The 21,356-nt window shown below is 52.1% G+C and overlaps 1 protein-coding gene across 4 annotated transcripts; it reads left to right on the top strand.

The window, feature by feature from the left end:
• The first annotated feature begins 473 nt into the window (after positions 1 to 473).
• SEMA3B (semaphorin 3B) lies at positions 474 to 20,575 on the top strand. Of its 4 annotated transcripts, none has more exons than XM_051986122.1 (18): positions 474 to 1,013; positions 7,102 to 7,316; positions 8,594 to 8,751; positions 9,785 to 9,847; positions 10,258 to 10,377; positions 10,541 to 10,634; positions 11,008 to 11,127; positions 12,245 to 12,390; positions 12,669 to 12,786; positions 12,952 to 13,021; positions 13,223 to 13,364; positions 13,708 to 13,927; positions 15,433 to 15,524; positions 15,607 to 15,648; positions 16,351 to 16,508; positions 16,783 to 16,838; positions 17,062 to 17,201; positions 19,086 to 20,575. In XM_051986122.1, the coding sequence occupies exons 2-18, from the start codon at positions 7,223 to 7,225 to the stop codon at positions 19,545 to 19,547; spliced, it is 2,295 nt and encodes a 764-aa protein (XP_051842082.1). In that variant the 5' UTR covers positions 474 to 1,013; positions 7,102 to 7,222; the 3' UTR covers positions 19,548 to 20,575. The 4 variants fall into 4 exon arrangements, with proteins under 4 accessions (XP_051842082.1, XP_051842075.1, XP_051842090.1 ...); XM_051986115.1 differs by having other exon boundaries at positions 13,220 to 13,364; XM_051986130.1 differs by having other exon boundaries at positions 828 to 967; positions 13,220 to 13,364.
• Positions 20,576 to 21,356: the final 781 nt, after the last annotated feature.

Raw genomic sequence — 21,356 nt, 5'->3', positions numbered from 1 at the left:
CCCTGGAGAGAGGGCGCCTCCTGGGAAGGGACCTCCCTCCCCACTTGTACCTAGATCTCCACCCATAGCCCCCAAATCTCCTCTGGGGAAGGTTCAATGTCTGTGGGCACATCAGAGATAAGGAATCAGGGCTTCCAAGAGATGGGCATACAATAGGCACACACACTGAGCCTCCATAGTCACAGTTGTGCTCCCTAAGTATTTCTGGGTGACTGTGGATTTTGCTGGGACATTTACTATAGAGTTGAGCACAGGTGCAAGTTTTGTGAAGTTTCGCTGAAGTCATGGCTTTTAGTTGTGTGTAGTTGGTGTGTGTGTATGTGTGTGCCTTATGGATATCGGTACATCCATGCATGAGTAGTTCTTTTAGATTTAGGACAGGTCGGGACTCCAGGTAGGGGTGTGTCCGGAGAGGAGAGTGGAAGGGAATTCTGGGAATCACCCAGCACTCAATCCGTCAGTCAGTAGCCGACTTGGGGTTCCAGCCTTTCTCCCCACAGCCCACTTGTGTGTGCGGCTCTAAATGTGTATCCGCGTGGAACTCATCTGTCCCGCCCTGCTTGGGTCCAAAGATTCAGGTCGATTTATGTGTCGGCCTGTGCCTGTGTAGCTGACTGCATACGTGTGCGTGTGCGTGTGTGTGTGCGTGTGCGTGTCCTCCCCACGGCCGCACTCCTCCGGCACGGGCCGCCTTCCCGGTTCCCTGGCCTCGTGGCTCTGGCCCCGGCCGGAGTTCGCTGGGAGCACCCCCCACACTCCCCCGCCCTAGAGTCGAGCTCAAGGTCCCGCCCTCCCCCCCTCCTCCTCTCCCCTCCTTGCTCCCCGCCTCCGGCCGCCTCCTCTGGGCTGCCCTGTCACCGCCACGGACCGACCTACCTACCGAGGCGCGCACAAGCGCTGGAGCCGGAGCCGGAGTGCCAGCCGGAGCCCGAGCAGGGCACCAGCCCGGCTAGGGCCAGGGCTAGAGGTGCGGACCCGCCCCTCCCCATCGGGGCTTCAGGAAAGGGGGGCAGGTGAGGAGGAACGCGAGCCGGGGAATCTGGGGTTCTCGAGACCCCTTACTGCCAAGTGGAACCCGGAGCCCCGAGACTGGCAGTGCCCGTAGCCTGAATACCCTGAGTCTGTGCCTCTCTCGTTCGGGTCCCGGGACAGGCGGAGGGAGGGGGGGGGGCGTCAGGTGGCCGGCCCGCTGCTCAGCCTCCGGGGTCCTCCATGGGAGAGCAGGGCCAACTTGGTTGAGCAGAGGGGAGGGGAGCCCACAGGGATTGGAGAAGCCAGAAGAGAGCCGTGGAGTGGGGTGGGGTGGGGGTGCACAAGAGGCTTGTTTACGTCTGCAGGGCTCAGTGACCCGGAGCTCACGAGTACATAGCCTTGCCCCCCTCATCTCCACCCCGCGGCCACCCCTCCTAGAACATCCTTACCTCAGCACGGAGTTTCGGGAAGGAGGGCGGAGAGAGGAGAGGAGATTGTAAAGCGGTAATGGGGTTGTAAAGGCTGTGACCTGGGGAAAGGGTCATATGCGGAGACAGGAGGGGGTTAAAATGAAGAAGGCTTTAAGAGGGCTGAATGGAGGAGGGGTTTGTGGGTAGGTGAAGGTTGTGAGCAGAGCGTAGGCTAAGTGCCCGGGAGAGCTATGGGGAGGACAGCATTGGGGGATTGAAGGAATTATGGAAGAGGGCACCACAGGAAGGGAGCTACCAGAGGGGCTTGTGAAAGATTTGGGAAAGAGAGGAGGGAACCAAAGGAGAAGGGGGCTAGAGAAAAAAAGGAGAAAAAGGATGAGAGGAGAGAGTCTGTGAACTAGGGGAAAGGGGCATAGTTAAAAAGGACTAAAGAAAGAGAAAGCTGTGAAATATTATAACGGAGACCTAAGGGAGAAAGCAGTGGTAGATCTGTGGCTCCTCAGATTATGGGCATAAGAAGCCTGGAGGGTACATAGGGGATCACGGGAGCATAGATTCGAAGTTGGAGGGGACCCTGAAAGTTATTTAGTTTAACTCTCCATTTAAAAAAGAAACCGAGGCTGGGCAGATAAATCTCGGATATAGATTTGAACTCAAGCCCTCTGACTCCAAATCACTGGCTGTTTTCACTCCATAATTGGGAGGCTGGCTCAGGGAGGATTGGTGTGAAATGAAAACAGAACTGCTGCCAGCTTTGAGGGGAGGAGGTTGAGAGGGGTTAGCCGAAGAGCTGTCACTTTGGGTTCCTGCCTCCCTGGAGTCAAGCCCCACGGCAGAGCCGCCCTGCCCTGTGCTGGGTGCCCTGCACCCATGCCATATTCCTGAGAAGTGCCCAGGCCACAGCCCCACCCGTCTCCAGGGTGACTGTCGGCTGACCCAGCTTTCCTCCCAAGCTCAGGACCGCCCTCCCTAGTCAGCTCCCAGCAGCCTGCCTGTCACCCGATCCAGCCACCCAGGAAACTGCACTTGATAACTTGTATGCCTGAGCAGCCCTGGCTCCCCAGGCTCACCCTGGCTAATCCTTCCAGCCCCCCTCACCCAGGAGGCACTGAGCACTAGAGGAGGCAGGTTTGGCCTGGGGCCATCCATATTCCTTCAACACCCCCCCCATGCTCCCCCCTGCCAAGGAGCCCTCCCTGTTCTTTTTTGGGGGGATGGGAGAGGGATTAGCCTCAAATTGGGAGAAGGGCTCCAATCTTGGAGGAGGCTACAGCACAGCCTTAGGAAAGAGCTTAAAATGTCCTGATCTCTGAGGAAGCCTGGAACCTTGAGGGGGGTTGGGGGAAAGGGGTAAACTGGAAGCTAAGAGCACTAAAAAGCCAAATCCTAGATTTAAGAATTAGCACAGTCCCAAGGGCCCTACTTCAGCTTAGTTAATCCACTTGTACCCTTGACCCAGCTACTGCAAAAAGACTGAAAGAAACCTGAGTTCCAGCCTCCAACACCATTTTTGTATTTTTAGCCACTGGCCTTGTCTAGCCAAGACCCTTAATAGGGGTTTGTTAAATTGAGTTGAATTGTTAGCTGTGTGACCAGGGGCAAGGCAATTGCCCTCTCTGACCTATGTGCTTAGCCATTTTTCAGTCACATGTGACTATTTGTGACCTCATCTGGAATTTTCTTGACAAAAATAATGAAGTTGTTTGCTGTTTCCTTCTCCGGCTCATTGTGCAGATAAGCACACTGAGGCAAACAGGGTTAAGTGACTTGCCCAGATCCACACAGGCTGAGGCTAGATTTGCTCCTTGACTCCAGGCCCAGCACTCTAGCCTCTGTGCCAGGGATAAGAAATGGTAGAGAGAACCTGGAAAGAATTCTAGATCTAAAGTCAAAACTTTCCATAGGGATGTCTTTGAACCTAGACTCACTTCTTAGCTGTATGACCAAGTGACTTCTCTTTGGGCCGCAGTTTCCTTATCTGTAAAGTGGGAGGGAGTTGGGCTAGACAACCTGGCAGGTGCTTTCTAGTGCTTACATTCTGTTATTCCCAAATGGAATTCTTTCCTGGGTGGACAGAGGGAGCTAGAGAAGTGTGGGCAGATCCTTGGGGCCGGGAGTAAATCAATCACTGCACTTACCTCCAAGAGTTGAAGTGAAGATCAGATGAGAAAACATCTGTAACAAAGTACCCAGCGCAGTGCCTGACACATAGTAGGTGTCCAGTGCAGTGCCTGGCACATAGTAGGTGTCCAGCGCAGTACCTGGCACATAGTAGGTGCTACAGAGATGCTTGTTCCCTTCCTCTTCTTCTCCCCCTCCATCTCCTACCCCCCAGCCCTTTCAGAGACCAGTTAGGCAGGCAGAGAGGGAAGCCTGGGTCCTAGCAAGAGGCCCTCTTTCTGAGTAGCCTATTCTGTTCCCAAAAAGTGTCCAGTGTGCTGGATTTCAGACTAGGCCAGGCTGCTCCATCCCTCCCCTCCAAATCCCGAGCAAGAGAGCATCTAAGGCCAGCCACAGCCCCCTGGGCCCAGGAGGGGAGCCACTCATTAGCCCAATGGGTGGAGATTTAATTAAAAAAATATCTACTAAACAATTTCAGGGATAGGACCCACATCCTGCTCTCAAGGAGCTTCCAGTTGAATGAAGGAGGGAAAGAAGGCAGAGAAACAAGCACAAAAAAACTGAGCAAGATGGGAGGGAGCCAGTTGTTATTTGGCACAGCATTATGAGGCTCTAGCAGCAGAGGTTGAGGAAGGCCAGCTGTACGGAGCGAGCGAGATTCCTTCCTTGAAGGAAGAAAAGGGTTTTCGTTGTCACTGATGTCAGAGTGAGGGTGTGGTACAAAAGGTGCTGACCTGGGAGTCACAGGCACCTTTATTATGTTTACTTGGGCCAGTTTTTCATTTCTATGAGCCTCAATTTCCTCATCCACAAAATGGGGAGAGTAGACAAAATGACTTCTGAATTTCCGTTTCTAGCTCTTGTGTTCCTATGAACGTTCCAAGCATGAGGGATGAGGTTAGAGCAGGACAAGATTGGCGAATGACCGGGGAATGTCTAGTGATAAAGGGAGGGGAGGGGGGTAATAGAAGCCAAACCTGGAAAGGTGGGGCCTTGAACGCCAGGATAAGGACTTCTGCTTTTCTTTGGCAATGGGGAGCTAGTTCACGCTTCACTGTCATGAGCTGTTTGGTTTAAGAACAGAGAATTAACTCCAAGCAGAGAGTGTTTGCAAAAGTAAAAATGGCAGTTCTTGTGACTGGTGATTGGCTCTAAGGGGTGAGGGAGCTGGAAGCATCAAAGAGGGTGCCAGGGTTTCCAGCCTGAGTCACCGAGTGGCTGGTGGAGCCATCCCTAAACACAGGGTAGTTGGGGGATGGAAGTTACCTAGAGCTTTCCTCTGGGTGCCCAGAAGGAACCAGCCCCCGGCTCCGGGTGCTGCTCGCTTGGCATTTGCTCTCCACTCTGGCACTTGCTGCCAAGCAAGGCAGGCCATGGCCAGGACTACAAAGGAGGAGGCCTTGGCATCTGGGTGGGCACTGCCCAACATAGCCCCTCCCTGTTCGGCCAAGGAGCTGAGGTACAGGGCGGTGCTGTGACGGCCCCAGGCGAATCCTAGGAGGGAAGTTTGGGGGAGAAACGGAGCTGCACCCCCAGGTGGGAGTCATACCCCGCTAGTCCATAACAAGGGAATAAATGTCGAGGGGGGAGGCCTAGTGAAGGGCTTGGTGAAAGAAGATGTGGATCTAGAGAATGGCCATCTAAAAGGGGAAGGAGCTGACCCATGGGTCCTTGTGGCTATAGATGCTGTGATGTGGGAAAAAAAGCAAAGCCTCCAGATTCACACTCAACAAGATAGTTAGGATTGGGACCCGAGCTCTGGATTCCCAGGCCTGGCTTCTGTCTCCCCCACTCTGTGTCCGTGGAGGATGGCTTGGCAGGGTGGAGGGGGAGCAGTTCTTGATTCAAAGGAACAGTTGATAATGTTTCCGGTTTCCCATGTCTCCCTGCTGGGTATCAGAGAGGGCAGCCCAGGCATCCGGGACGGGGATGGGAGAAGGGATGAAGGACTCAGTGTGGGCGTGGGGGGGGATGAAGGTCTTGGTGAAGGGAATGAGGCTCAGGGAAGGCAAGGGCACTCAGTAGGAGGCAAGGGTTCAGCGGGCAGTGGGAGCTCATTGAAGGAAGGATGATTCAATGAGCCGAACACTCAGTCATTCCCTCTCTCTCCATTCTGTGGATAGGAGAGTCCAGTGCTGAATCTGTGTCCAGAGAGGACCCAGACACAGAAAGGGCAGACACACCCACTAATGACTGCCCCCCACTTCACTTTAATGTCCCAATCCTTTATGAGCCTGGTGGTGACGTAAGAGAGTTGCTATTTGGTTCCAAGCACTGACCTCCCCCTCTCCCTCTGTCCCTTTTAAAAGAGAGAATAGGGAGGGGAGACTCATCGAGGGTCATTGACTCTGGAGGGAAGACGTGGGGCCAACCGAAAGGGAGGTGACTAATACCCCTGCCCGACTGAAAGACTGGACACTGACATTCTGTTCCAGTTCCTGGCAGGTGCTTGTCTCTTCTTTCTGGAAAATGGGTTTGGTAAAAGTCTTATCTGTCCCAAGTTCCCAACCTCCCTTTGATGGGGACATTTGGGACCAGGAGAGTGATGGGGCTCCTCAGAGACATACCCCTTATGGGTGTGTAGACGTACCCTTAAAGGCACCCAGAAGCACAGAACTTTTGACTGAGGAGGTATCTCGGTGTCCTTCTCCCTCACAACATCCCCCAACAAGTGGTCCTCAGCATCCTCCGGGAAACCTCTGGAGTTTGCTTCCCCTGGGAGCAGCGGGTCTCCCCTTTGTTCCGTTCTACCAGCTGGGAGATGCTTCCTGACATCATGCCTGAATTTGCCTGGGTTTCCGCCTCCCGTCGCTGTTGCCCCCGGGGGGTTAAACAGAGCAGATCTAATCCCTCTTCAAATATTTGAAGACAGCTACTATGTCCTTCTGCACTGAGCCTTCTTTTGTCCTAATGGACACCCTCAGTTCCTCTACTAGTCTTTATGCGACAATCAAGGGGAGTCCAGGCCTGTCACGGGGCTGTCACCCCCCTGCTCATACGTGAACATTTGTGGAAAGGCAAACACACACGATCGCACAGGGAAGACGTTCTCTCCTCTCCTGGAGCTAAGTGCCATTTGTGGCAGAAAGGGGGGCAGGGAAGCCCCTCCAAACCCGGATGAGCCCTCAGAGGATGCTAAAGAGGGTCTGGGGGTCACTCCCAGGATCTTCTCCTCTCCCCCTGCCTGCCCCACTAACCTGAACGTAGGGATGGACTCAGATGCTTCCGTCTCTGTGAACGCCCAGTATCTCCTTACCTGCATCTGTACCCAGGGAGATGTTGGTGTGCATGTGTGCCCTTTCTGTGTCAGTGTGTGTGTGTGTGTGTGTGTGTGGTGTGTGTGGTGTGTCCCTCAGAAGAAGGGGCTAAGCCAACAGGAATGTGGCTGTATTTGCCCCAGCGCCCAAACCGGCTGTAATCTGATCCCCTGGGACTCACATGCTCGCTCGCTCTCCCTCTCTTCTCTCTTTATTCTCCTTCTCCCTCTCACCCGGTCTTCTCTCTCCTTTGGTTCCTTCCTTTTTCCTTCCCTTCCCTCCCTCCCTCCTCCCTCCTTGACTCTTTCCTTCTTTTCTAGATCCAGAGGTCAGAGTCCACAGGCCGACTCGGAGAGCTTCTCCTTCCTCCCCACTGTGTTTGTTGCCATCTCCGCTTCCCTGGGACCCCGCCGGGCCAAGAGCTGCCTGATCTCCCTCACCATGCTCCCGGGCCTGGCCCTGTTCTGGGCCCTGGTGCTGGGGGCGGACGGGGGCCCGGCCAACAGCCCCCCTCGTCTGCGACTCTCCTTCCAAGGTAGGGAGCCCCTGGCGGGGGGATGGCAAGACCGGGCCAGGACGTGTGTGTGCGACTGCTTCAATGTGTGGCTGCGAGTGCGGGTCTGTATAATTGTGCTTCCAAATGTAAATACAACTGTGAGTATTTCCGAGTGCAGGTAGCGCCCGGCAGCTCCCTGCTCGGGGAGTGCACGGCTGTCTCGGAGTGTGTGACTGGGAGTGCCCTGCGTGTTTTACCTGCATCACACATGTGTTGCACAGACTGCATGTGCCCCGCTGGTGCTTCGGTGGCCACATGCATGTGCATCTGAGTGCACGCACCTGGAGGCGGAGCAGGGCGACTGGCCCCGCGTGAAGGGCCAGAGGGGTTTCCCAGTGCTGTGGTGGGAGAGGAGGACGCAGGGTCCTCGGCCCAGGCTGGGGGCGTCTCTGGGAAGGCCTGGGAGCTCCCCTTGGGTTTATGCTAAAAGAGAACCCTCTTGGGCCCCCTCTTTTGTTGTAGGGCCTCAAATTAACTCTTGCTGGCCTCTGCCCTGCCTCTGAACCCCCTCCCTTCCAGGGACAGAGATGGGAGCAGTCAATCCATGTCTCTCTTTCAGATGACTGAAGGGGTGTTCCCCTATTCTTCCCAAGATTTCCCACCCACTAGGGCCTGAGAACTCAGGAGGCAGCCAGTCCTGAGGCAGGGGTCGGGCCACGGGTTGCTAGGCAGCGGTGTCTGGCGGCTAGTTTCCCTGGAGGCCTCAGCCCCAGCCTAGGAGTTTTGCTGGGGATGAGGCGGGCAGGGATCCGAAGCGTCTCCCCCATCCCCACCATCACCACATACATACACCCTTGGGAAGAGGGAAGGTGTGGGAAAACAGTCCTGGCCCTCTCCTAAGAAGAAGGATGGCCCTCAGGCCAGTCCCTACAGACTCCTTCAGAAGCAGCTCCTGCCCATCCAAGGCCTGGCAGCCAGTTGTGGGTTATTTGATCCTATGACTGTGCAAAGAAAGATACTGGATCCTGTGTCATACCCCCTCCCTCCAGGGGATCCAGTGATCCTGTGAACAGAAAGACCTGGGTGGGGGGGAGAACTGAGGCTCAAAGGAATGGGGACTGAGGCCATCCAAAAAGCAAAGCACTCCCCTTTCCAGTCTGGAAGCAGAACCCAGCTGTCCAGGTTTCTAGGCTCCAGAGCTATCAGGAAGAAGAAAACCTGACCTCGGGGGACCACCAGGTCCAAAGGCCTAAATCCGTGCTCTGAGGATCCCCTACTTTCTATATCCTCAAATCCTCCCTCATGTTCCCCGGCAGAGCTCAGGGCCCGGCATGGTCTTCGCACCTTCTCTCTGCCTCGCACCTGCTGCTATGAGGCTCTTCTGCTGGACGAGGAGCGTGGAAGGCTGTTTGTGGGTGCCCAGAACCATGTGGCCTCCCTCAGCCTGGATAACATCAGCAAACAGGACAAGAAGGTACCCGGAGACATAGTTATGTCCCCCTTGAGAGATGGGTGACTTGTTCTCTGCCCCTAGAATCAGGGATCCCCTAAGGACACATTCTGCCCAGAGAGATCCCGTCCTTCCTCCTGTTGGCTTCTCCCACCAAGAGATTCAGCCCCACTGCGGAGTCGTATCCCCTGGAAGAGGGCGTAGGATCGCTGAGTTGGATATAGAAGCAGAGAGCATTGTTCTGGCCCCCTTTTCCTTCCTCCCAGGCCATGCAGGACCTGTCCCGCCCACCTGTTAGCAGAGAGCTTCCCTGTGTTAAGAAAAAAGAGATTTCCTAAAGTCATTTTTTTTTTCAGAAACCAACCCTCTCTCCCAGAAATATCCTTCAGAGAGATATTCCTGCTTTCCTCCCATAGATGTCCCTCTAAAAAGGCAGCCCCCTTAGATATACCTACAGGGAGAAAGTGTCTCTTTCTTCTCATAGCTATCCCCTCCAAAGATGAGCCCTTGGAGAAACATTCTCTACAGAGACAATTTCTCTCCCCACCCAAAAGAAACCTTCCTCTTCACCAACACATACAAATGACAGGAGACTTTCTCCCCAGAAATAGTTCCCTCAAAGATGTGTCCTCAGGACACATATTCTCTGCTCTCAGTGACTGATTTCCACAGTCTCCCCGCCTCCACATCCACTAAGTTAGATACAATTTGTTCAGAGATACCTCCCCCCCAAAAAACATAGCACCTCTCACATACTCCGATCTAGAGAAACACTCCCTCCCCTCCCAATTGAAGCATTCTCTGCAGAGATAATAATCCCCCTCTGGGAAAATTCCCAGGAGACCCCCCCCCCAAAAAAAGACTGTCTCATATCCTGGAAGATGCATTCACTTCCTTCAGCAATACCATCACTCCATTCCAGAGTAGGATGCTCTTTTCTCTCTCCCAGGTTCTCCCCCAGCCCAGCCCCCAATCCCCAAGTTCTAGCTCTGAGACAAAGGGCACCCTCTGATGACCCCCTCTGTTTCTCTTCTTTCCCTCCCCCATCCCTGCTCAGCTGGCCTGGCCGGCGCCTGTGGAGTGGCGAGAAGAATGCAACTGGGCTGGCAAGGATATCAGTGTGAGTGACCAGTTGGCTCCGGCCCTTGGGGGATGAGGAAGGGAGAGGAGGAGAAGGGTCTCAATGTTTCCTGGTGTGTCCAAAGAAGGAGACTGAGCTGCCAAGCCCGGGAGAGTGCTGTGATCTGTCTACCTTGAGAGAAGTTTGGGACTCAGGCCCCCCTCATCCTTTGGAGTTTAATGGAATAAAATTAGACATTATGGGGTCAGGGGTGGGTGAGCCCCAAACCCCACCCTTAGAAGATTCCAAGTCACCTATTCTTTATATGACCATTTCTCTCTCTGGGTCTCAGTTTCTTCATCTATGAAATTTGAAGAGGCTGAGCTCAGACTTGTGCACTTTGGGGCTGGAGGCGGAGGAGAGGAAGACCTCGTACTCACTGTCTTGTCTCTGCCTTGCCTCCTGTCCAGGCTGAGTGCGTGAATTTTGTGAAACTGCTTCATCCTTATAACCGAACTCATTTGTACGTCTGTGGGACGGGGGCTTTTCACCCAGTCTGTGGCTTCCTGGAGGTTGGGTACCGGATGGAGGTGAGGATCAGGCATGGAAAAAGGGAAGGGAGCAAAGGGGTGGAGAAGCCAGAGCACACTCTGGGCTGAGGGGGCAGCTGCTTCCCTTTATCTCTCAACTTGGATGAGGTCCCAAAGTGGGAATAGGGCAGGAGACGCTTCTGAACCATCTCCCCATTCCCAGGAGCCAATGCTGAAACTGGATCTGAACAGCCTGGAAGATGGAAAAGGAAAGAGCCCCTATGATCCTAAACACCGGGCAGCCTCGGTGCTTGTGGGTAAGGCTTGAGCTTCTGAGATATCCCAGTATCCCCCTGGAGCACTCCCACCCACTGCGGCTCACACTGGCTAAGGAGGGGAAGAGGAAAAGGGGAAACAAAGCTGGGTTAGGATCCTCTGGGTTGTCTGAGGTCATCCCATCCATGCACTCTAGGCCTCTTGGCAATTTTCATCCCTCCTCATTCCCTGTAGCCTCCCAGAGACCTTCTCTGGCTCCTCCAGCCTTTTAAAACTTCCCCGGGTTTCTTATCCCCTGGGAACCCATCTCCCAAACTTCTACAGATGCCCTCGATTGCTCCAGTGCCTGCCAAGCTTTCCACAAACAATGGTATCCCTTCCTCTGTCTTCCCCTGTCCACTCTCCCACACTCAGGGCAGGAACTTTACTCTGGAGTAGCCACAGACCTCATGGGCCGAGACTTTACCATCTTCCGGAGCCTTGGCCGGCGCCCCAACCTCCGAACAGAGCAACACGATTCTCGATGGCTTAATGGTGAGGGTTTTTTTTTTAAAGTAAAAATAATATTAATAAACATAGTATTTTCCCCCATCACATAAAGAGAATTTTCAACATTCAATTTTTTTAAAATGAATTCCAAAATTTTTCCCGCCCTCTAAAAAGGTAAACAAATTGATACAGGTTATAGATGTGCAAACACGTAAGACATGTTATGAAAGAAGAAACAGGCCAAAAGTAGAAAAAATCAGTGGGGAGGGTCTTGAGTGACTAGCATGAGAGGGCTTTACAAAACAGAGTGGGTGAATGGGCCCTAGAGGGCCAAGAGTAAGGAGATCCAAGTTCACCCATGGCCCTTCTCCTAGGACTTAGTTTGCTCATCTGAGAAATGGAGACACTCCCAGTACCTGCCTTACAGAGTGACCACGATGAGAATGAAGGCTACTGTCATTATTGTGGCCGAGCCTGGGGAGGGATGTCCCTGTTCCTCCCCATCCCCTCCCATTCCAAGCCTCCAGTCGCTGGTTTCCTCTGTTTCTACCCTCCCTATGGCCCTGCTCAGGCCCCGGAGCTCAAGTTCCTCAATCCCTATTCTACCTCCAGCCTTCCCAGGGGCCCCAAAACACACAGTTCTCATTGGAAAGAACCCTGGCCCGGGAGGCAGGAAACCTGGGGTCCAGAGCCAATCTGGCCCTTTTTTAAATAGCTGCTCCCTTCCTTTCCCTGGTCCTTCATCAATAAAATGGGAACAATGATCCCTACTGTACCTCCCTTAGGACTCTGGGAGGGACCCTCAAACGCCAATAGCAAAGTGTTTGAGAAGGGAGGGAGGGCTGGAGAGCATAGAATATGAGGCGCAGGATGGCTGATTGTAGAACGGGTCCCTGTTCTGGAAGGGGGGAAAGGACCGCTTCGGGGGAAGGGGGGGAGTTAATGCCAAAATGGAAAGAGATTAGATCAGCCATGGGCTGAGCCTTGGGCTGCTGCTGCCTCCTAGTGTCCAACCCTTGCTTTGCAGCCTCTTCTGTCTCAAGGAGAGAAAGGATGGAGTGGGGGGCAGATTGCTGGGATGGGGCTACAGGGGTGGGGATCCCCTGGGAAGAAGAGGGGGGAGCCTCCAGAATACTTACCGGCTCCCTCCCTCGGGGCCCAGAGCCCAAATTTGTGAAGGTTTTCTGGATCCCGGAGAGTGAGAATCCCGATGATGACAAAATCTACTTCTTCTTTCGGGAGGTGGCCGTGGAGGGGAACCCAGGCCTGGGCAGGGTGTCCGTGTCCCGCATTGGCCAGATCTGCAGAGTGAGTGCCTTTTTGCACACACGCACACACGTCGCTACACCCCCTGTTCCTTCACATAAACACAAACACACCTCACTCATGCTCACAAATAGAAATCCAGACACCCTCCCTGTGCCCACCGGACTTGGGGACAGGCCGTCATACACACTCACACTCACCTAGACCACGGACAGGCCTGTCTGGCCGGCCATCTCACGAGGAATGAGCAAGACTTTGGGTCACGTGGGCCGAGGAGGTCGGGGTACCAGAGACTCCTAATTCCCTTTCTGCCCCTGCAGAATGACGTCGGAGGACAGCGGAGTTTGGTGAACAAGTGGACCACGTTCCTGAAGGCCCGGCTGGTCTGTTCGGTGCCTGGGGTGGATGGGGCTAGTGACACAGTCTTCGATGAGCTTCGTGAGTGCTTGGGACCGGGTCAGAGCCGGGCCCAGGGAGAGGGGAGATCTAGTTCTAGCTCCAGGAACTGGGCTTGGGGGGCCTGGTTCTGGCCAGGAGAGGGGCCTGCTGCGCTGGTCCTGGAGTCTGGGGCTCAAGGAGCTCACTGACTCGTGTCTTGAACAGGTGATGTGTTCCTGCTCCCCACAAAGGATCGAAGGAGCCCCCTTCTCTATGCTGTTTTCTCTACCTCCAGGTCAGAGCCTTGGCTGGGGAAATGAGAGGGAGAGGAAGCAAGACTAAGTTTGAGGGGCAGCTTGGGTAAGGTGGGAGTGTCTCTCTCTCTCTCTCTCTCTCTCTCTCTCTCTCTCTCTCTTTCTCACACACACACACACACACGTGTATATGTACATATACACATACCTAACCTGGATCCTTCGTTGCCCCCCAACAGCAGCGTGTTCCAAGGCTCGGCCGTCTGTGTGTACAGCATGAATGATGTTCGGCGTGCCTTCTTGGGTCCTTTTGCCCACAAAGAGGGACCCAACTATCAGTGGGTGTCCTACCAGGGCCGGGTACCCTATCCCCGGCCAGGAATGGTATGTCTCACCTCCCAGAGGGCACAGACCATGGGGGAGAGGAGGACAAAGCAAGACAGACTAAATGTCCGTCGCCCCAGCTGTTCGCATAGCTCTGTTTTCCATGCTCCCTCTGGCCCTGCTCAGAATGCACCTTCTCCTGGAGACCTTAAGTCTGCCCCCTGGGCAGGGTTTCTCCCTCAAATTAAGAGGTCTCAGGGGGCAGAGCCGTCTTTTCCCTTGGACCAGGGCTCCTGAAGACGTCCCCTTCTGAGCAGGGTCTTCCTGAGATCAGGCTCCCAAAGTTGGGGTGGTTGTTCGCCACATCGCTTCCCTCGCCCACACGGCCTTTTTGCCTCCCCAGTGTCCCAGCAAGACCTTCGGCACCTTCGGCTCCACCAAGGATTTCCCAGATGATGTCATTCAGTTTGCCCGAAACCACCCCCTCATGTACAACCCCATCCTGCCTGTGGGTGGGCGCCCCATCTTCCTCAGGACTGGCACTGACTACACCTTCACGCAGGTCGTTGCTGACCGCGTGGCCGCGACTGATGGCCATTACGATGTCCTGTTCATTGGCACAGGTCAGAGTCCCTCCAATACTGTGCTTCTTGCAGGACCATCGATGCTATAGATCCAAAAAAAAAAAAAAAAGTCTTGGGAATCAAATCCAATCCTTTACTAAAAAGAGGGGAAAACAAGGAAAAAGGACTGACTTAAGATCTCAGAGAGTGATTGCTAAATCTGGGATGGAAACTTGGATATCTTAGTTCTAGGGCAGAACTTGTTCTGTGTCCGTTAGAGCAGCTTTAGAATTCTCTTCCAGGTATTCAAAGCCTCCCTCTTGTGGTCACACCTGCTCTCTGCAGATTTCTGTCCTTCTGGCCACCCACATGCCCTTGCCATTCAGCCAGGGTGGTCCAGGCCGGGCTTCTGTCCACCTCCACCCGCAGCCTCACCTCCCCAATGCTGCCCTTCCTGACTCCTCCAGGCCACACTGAAGTGGCATGGGAATAAGCATTTCTTAAGCTCCTACTATGTGCTGGCCACTGGGTTAAACACTTTACAAATCGCATCTCAATTTAATCCCCACAACAGCTCTGGGAGGGAGGTGCTGTCATTATACCTATTTTACAGTTGAGAAAATAAGGCAAACAGGTTATAGTGAGCAAATAGCTCAGTCACACAGCTATTAAGTGGCTGAAGCTGAATTTGAATTCAGATCTTCATAACTACAATGTCAGTACTTAGAGGAGGACATAACTTGGTACCTTCCTGGTATCTGTGTGTGTGTGTGTGTGTGTGTGTGTGTGTGTGTTTCTGTTTGTCTCTCTTCTCTCTGTCTCTCTCTGTCTTTCTGCCTCTCTCTTCTATCTGCATGTGTGTCTCTCTCTTTCTCTTCTCTCTGTCTCTATCTCGGTCTCTATTTCTTTGTCTATTTGTGTCTCTTTTTGTCTATCTCTCCCTTTGTCTCTCTCTCTCTCACACACACACACGCACACACACACACACACACACACAGCTAAAAGTAACTATAAAATACAAAATGTTAAAGGAATGAATTTATCTTGAAGACTTTGGAGAAAACTTTCTTTTTCTGAGCTTCAGTTTCTCACTCTGTAAATTTGGGGCATAGTAAGGGGAAATTGGGTTAGTGATCTCATCTCCTGATGTTCAAAAGTTTGACGTAACTGAAACTCAGCTGAATCCGAGGTGGGGGGCCTTCCCCTCCCCCATTCAACTCGATCCAGTCCAGTCCAACTCATTTCCATTCCATCCAATCAATTTGATTCAGCAATAACTTACTAAGCAATATGTGAGAGGCAATCTGGCACAATGGCCAAAGAGGCAGCCTCCCTGATCTGGGTTCAAGGTCTACCTCTGATACCTATAGTCTGTGTAGCCCTGATCAGCTCCTGGAACCTCTCGGGGCTGGAGGCAACACCCAGGGATGATAAGTTGAAGAGAAAGCCCGGACTCACACTTGTAGAGAGAGAGTTCAGTAGACAAAGATGATAGGATGGGGGGTATCTCTTTCCCCACTTCCACTAGGGGTCCCCAGCCCCAGATTTCCACCTCTCTCCCACAGACATTGGCACAGTCCTCAAGGTGATCTCAGTACCCAAGGACAGCTGGCAGAGCACAGAGGGACTTCTGCTCGAGGAGCTACAGGTGTTTGAGGTGAGAACACAGTGCCCACCCAGCAAAGCCTTGCTTAGCTAGGCCCCCACTCGGCCCTGATCCCAGTATCTTTCCCTTGCAGAATGCTGCGGCCATCACCAACATGCAGATCTCTTCCAAGAGGGTGAGTGTCCGGGGCAGGGAAGAGGCGTCCCCAGAGCTTCCCAGGGGCTGACCCTTCAGTGCCAGCCTCTTTGCTACCAGGGACCATCAGAGGGTCTGTGTCTGTTACTGCCAATATTCTGGACTGGAAGCTCCATTTCCTGAGGGTAGTTATCAATAGCACAGATGGAAGAGAAGGAGGAGGGGGAGTAATTGTGTACTTTAAATTTGTCATTCAGTTATTTTTCAATTGTGTACAATTCTTCTTGACCCCTTGGGGGCTTTCTTGATAAACAAGTTTGCCATTTCCTTCTCTAGCTTATTTTACAGATGAGACAGACAGGTTAAATGCCTTGCCCCGGTCCCACAACTAGAAAGTGTCTGAGTCCATATTGGAATTTAGGCCTTCCCACCTCCTGCTCTGGTGCTCTATCCACTGAACCACCCAACATGCTCTGTTTTTATTTCATTTGAAACTCACAAGAGCCTTGCAAAGTACGGAGAGCCAGTATCGTCCCCAATTCAAGGAAGGGCAAACCAAGGCTTACCAAAATGAAAGGACTTGCTCATGGTGATAGAATCCAGGTCTCCTGACTCCATCCTTCCACTAACTAGAGGTCAGCCTCTTCCTCTCCCTGGGCCCATTTCCCACACAGTTGGGATGGGCTTGTGTTGGCGCCGATAATGATGTTCTGTCCCTCTCGCTCCCTTTTCTGAATCCCAGCACCAGCTTTATGTGGCCTCCCAGAGCTCTATCTCCCAGCTGCCCCTGCATCGTTGTGCTGCCTATGGCCGTGCCTGTGCTGAGTGCTGCCTGGCCCGAGATCCCTACTGTGCCTGGGACGGGGCTTCCTGTACCCGCTACCTGCCCAATACCAAGAGGTGTGAGGTCAAGAGAGAAGGGCTGGGAGCTGGGGAGGAGACGAGATGCGAGGGATCGAGGAGATGGGGGCTGGAGGGCTGAGGAGATGGAAATCAAGGGGCTGGTGGCCAGAGAACCAGGGACTCCTGACTGCCAGCACCAAGTTGGGGAGGGAGCTGAGGGTGTAGGGAGATAGAAACCAGAGTGTGGGTCCCACTTACCTTCAGTTCTGTAGCTATGGAGGAGGGGACTCGGAGGAAACGGAGTCTTACTCGACCTCTGCTTTCACCTTAGGAGGTATCGTCGTCAGGATGTTCGGAATGGGGACCCCAACATACTCTGTTCTGGAGGTGAGTGCTCAATTTTCTCCTCCCCCAGTTCCTCAGACCCTAAAGAGAAAGCCCTTAAGTCCTTCATTATGAATGAGGAAGCTTCTGATGGTGTAGGCCTTGTACTGGACAACTTATCCCCATAGTCAATTGCCCACCCCCTGCTGTGGCCATCCCAATCCAGAACCTCACCAAATTCCCCCGATCCAAACCATGGCTGAACCCCTTGTATGCCCTTCACTAGATCCTCCACGCCAAACACTGCTGGAGAAGAAGCTATTTGGGGTTGAAGGCAGCAGCATCTTCCTTGAATGTCAGCCCAAGTCCCTGCAGGCCCAGGTTCTCTGGACCTACCAGCGGACAAGTGATAGCCTCCGAAGCCAGGTAAGCACCCCCGCTCCCATATCGGCTCTGGTATTGTTCTCTTGGGTGATACCCCATCCCTGTCCTGACACGCATGAACTTGGACATCTCTTTTTCTTTGGGGGCCTGTTTCTTTTTAAAACTGGGGAGGTGGGCCAGGTGATCTCTAAGAGCCCATTTGATGTAGTCTACAGTGCTGGAAATGTCTACTATCCATATCCTACCCCTACCACATATGGATGACAAGATTTTGTCCTGGATCCTCTTCTGTCTCTGCTTTGTTATCTCTCATTGTCTCTGTCTCATTCAGTTCTCATCAGCTTCTCTGAGCTTAGTTAACATCTCTACAGATGATTCAAATCTAGACATCCAATCCCAGTCGTTCCCCCTGAACTTCAGTCTTCCATCACAGATTGCCTCTTGGACATAGCAAACTGGATGTCTCAAAATCAACATGTCCAAAACATAACTCGCTAAGCTTCCCCTAGAACTCCCCCTTCGTTCAGACTTACCTATTTCTGTTGGAGGTACCTTTGTAGTTTTTATTCTCTGAGGTTCATAGCCTTGGCATTCTTTTTTCCTCTCTATTAACTCACAAATCTAATCATCTGACAAATCTCTGTTGTTTCTAGCTGTACATCAGTTCTGCATCCAACTCTCCTCATAACCACATCTAGGTTTGGCCCCTCCTCACCACTTGCCTAGAAATCTTAATTGATCCCCAGCCTCCAGTCTCTGCTGGCCTTCTCTCTTTCCTGAACACACAAAACTTCTCTTGTCTGGGTACCTTTTTGCTATCTCCCAAGTCTAGAATGCTCTCCCCCCTTACTTCTGCTTCCTAGACTCAATCAATGCACAGATAATTATCAAGCACCTACACATAGTAGGTATATAATTATACTTTGCTGGGTATATAGTTATAAAGAATAAAACAGTCCCTGCTCCTAAGAAACATACTTTCTCTTCCCTCTGGGTGGCACAGTGAATAGAGTTCTGGGACTGTAATCAAACAGACCTGAGTTCAAACCCAGCCTCAAATACTTAATAATGTGTGACCCTGAACAAATCACTTAACCCCAGTTTCCTAAAATATAAAATGAGAATAGTAATAGCATTTGCTTCCCAAGGTTGTTGTGAGGATCAAATGAGATGATAATTGCAAAGCATTTAACAAGTTCCTGCCTTGTTCCCATCAAGATAATAGTACCAACTTCTACATAAAGTCCTTTCTGATTCCCCTTAAACATTAGCGCTTTCCCTTCCTCTCCTGGATTTGTTTTGTACTTATTCTTGATATATTAATAGATGTCCTTGTCTCTCCTGAATAGAGAGAAGAGATTGCTTCATTTTTTCTATTTCTATCTCCGGCACCTAGCATTTGCTTCATAGTAGGAGCTTAAAAGATATTCCTTGGGGATGGTGCAGTAGATAGAAAACTGGCCCTAAGTCCAGAGGACCTGAGTTCAAATGTGACCTCAGACATTTAGCTAGCTGTGTGACCTAGACAAGTCACTTAACCCCAATTGCCACACCAAAATAAATTAATTTTCATTAATTGACAAAGGACCCGTCCAGGTGTGATATTCTGTGTTTTAAGGATCTTTTATCTTCAAGAACCTTTCCATTTAGAAGCAATGTGATACAGGAAAATCTCTTAGCCTCTCTGAGCCTCAAGTTCCATATCTGCAAAATGGGACATGCCTCACAGAGTTGTTATGAGGGTCAAATGAGATCTTATAAGCAAAACCCCATGTAAATCCTAAAAGACCATGTGAATGTTAGCTGTTATCATTACAACACCGATTGTGGTTCCTGGTAAAGATTTTATACATTCTGTCTTGTTTATTTGAAGGGCCTTTCTCTCTCTACCATTCTACATTCTAAGTTATGACCTCTGATCCCCAGGTGCACTTGGATGATCGGGTGATCCAGACAGACCGGGGCCTGCTCCTTCTCAGCCTGAGCCCACAGGACACCGGGCTCTACCATTGCCACGCTACTGAGCATGGCTTCACACAGCCCCTCCGGCGGCTCATCCTGAGTGTAGTGGCTGCCCACCAAGCCGAGCAGCTGACGAGGGTCGAGCAGGCCCAGGGAATGGGGGTAGGGTCCCCTGCTAGCCAGAAGCTCTGGTACCGAGACTTCCTGCAGTTGGTGGAGGCGCCTGGGAGGAGTGGCAGTGGTCCTATGTGCCCCCCATCTTGGAATAACGCCAAGGAGCCCCATTTGCCTTCAGCACTGGGGTCTCGGTCAAAGGGACACAAGTGGAAACATCTTGAAGAGAAGAGGAAAGGAAGGAATCGTCGGACCCATCCCCCAGACCCTCCTCGGGCTGACCGGGGACCTCGAAGTGCAGCCCGATGGTGACCCCGCCACCTTTTCCCCAGACATCAGTGGGGATTGAGGGGCCAAGGGACCAAGCTGGGTGTCCTGCTTCTTGCCTAACTGGGGTCCTTTTCAACCCCTTGATGTGGAGAAGGGGCCCCAGGAGAGAGAGAGAGACTGGCCTTTTAATGAGGCAGGGGGTCCCTTTCAATCTCCCTGCCTTGGGGGCCCAGAGCCGGGGATACAACCACTGATATATTTATTAACAGACCGTAACCAATGAATGTAACCCCAAGAGGGGCCAGGGATGGGACTGGGAGGCCTGCTGGTGGTCTGAGGTTATATGCATCCCCTCCCTTAGTGACTCTTTTCCTGCTTGTTAAGTCTGGGTCCAGCAGACAGAGCTAGCAGTGCCTGGGGCTTGGGAAGGCTCACTAGCCAATCACCCCAGTGTCCCAGGACTAGACAATCAGTTCCAGGTCATTGGGGGAGGGGGAGTTTGAGAAAATGGGAGATGCACTCCCCAGCCTTGAGAGAGCAAAAACTACCATCTCTTAAGGATTAAGTAAAACATATGGCAAAGTGAGAATTTTCCCCCTGAGGCTAAAGGTCCCCTAGAAAGACAGGAGAGAACAGGAGATTCGGAGCAATTGTGAGGCAGGAATGGGGAATGGAGAGAATGTACAAAGTTAATACCACAAGTGATTAGGCAGGAGAGAGTGCTGCCTCACTGTGCCAGGGACCACAAAGAATTATGGGGATCACACGTGTGACTGTATGTATATGTTTGTGCGTCTCTGTGTGTGTATGTATATGTACATGAGAAGGCAGTGGGCTATAGGAGAGAGAGCCTTGTTCAGGGTTCCAATTCTGCCGCAAATTCACCATGTGATCTGGGGGTTAGTCCCTTCCTGTTTCTGTGCCTCAATTTCCTTTTGTGTAAAATGGAGATAATTTCTGCCCTGCCTACCTCACAGGGCTGTTGTGAGGATCGAGGGAACTAACAGATGTGAAAGTACTTTGGAAAGTATAAAGAGCTGTATAAATGCAATATATTATTATTATTATTATTATAAGTGTGCATGTGTGTGTGCATAGATAATATAGGAAGAGTCCTTGTAAATCCAAACACCCACTTGAGGTGTGAACACATCCCTTCCCCTGGCTTTGGAGATTCATTGGGACCTATTCTCAATATTCTACAAGTCTAATAAGTTGGCCAAATTCACTAATGTGGTGAATGATTCTTGGTTTGCTCTCCCCTTTTCAGAAAACTAATCAGCAGGTGTTGTTGTTGTTGTTGTGTTGTTTTGTTTTGCTGTTGTTTTGACTTGAGTGTGAATTGGATATGAGTGAGACAGAGCTGCGGAAAGGTCAGCGCCAATACCCAACTGAATCGTCACACATTAGTACAGTACATGTATGGATGGGGGGGGGGGGGGTGTGTATGTATGGCATCTGCATGTGTATGGACAAGTGATATCAGTATGTATGTGGACTGAAGACCCTGGTCCAGGTGGGAGCTGTGGTTCAGACTTTGCAGTGTCACTCACTTCTAGGAGTGATGAAGGAGACAGCCTGTTAGCCCTGGCTCTCACAACTCCATCCTTGGGGTGTGAGAAGGCTTGGGGAATTGGACAAAAGTTGTTGGAGTCTAGTCTTCTGATCTTTGGTAGCGGGGTTGGGGGTGGAGAGAAAGGGAAGAATTAGGTCCCCCCTCAATTTCAGAGTGGTGAAATCCATTGCCTCATGTACCTCCGAAGACCATTCCAAAGAGCCCCCATGCCCAAAGCTAGAAGCCGGTCTCTGTCCCTGGAGGAAGGGTGTGTGTTAAAGCAGGTCTTAGTCCTT

This window comes from Antechinus flavipes, chromosome 1, assembly GCF_016432865.1.
Source record: "Antechinus flavipes isolate AdamAnt ecotype Samford, QLD, Australia chromosome 1, AdamAnt_v2, whole genome shotgun sequence".
Classification (NCBI taxonomy): domain Eukaryota; kingdom Metazoa; phylum Chordata; class Mammalia; order Dasyuromorphia; family Dasyuridae; genus Antechinus; species Antechinus flavipes.
This window is presented reverse-complemented; position numbering and strand designations above follow the sequence as displayed.

Coding starts and splice junctions, on each gene's coding strand:
- SEMA3B (XM_051986115.1), top strand. CDS start 7,223: ATGCTCCCGGGCCTGGCCCTGTTCTGGGCCCTGGTGCTGGGGGCGGAC. Junction 7,317..8,593: donor TCTGCGACTCTCCTTCCAAG/GTAGGGAGCCCC, acceptor GTTCCCCGGCAG/AGCTCAGGGCCCGGCATGGT. Junction 9,848..10,257: donor GGGCTGGCAAGGATATCAGT/GTGAGTGACCAG, acceptor CCTCCTGTCCAG/GCTGAGTGCGTGAATTTTGT.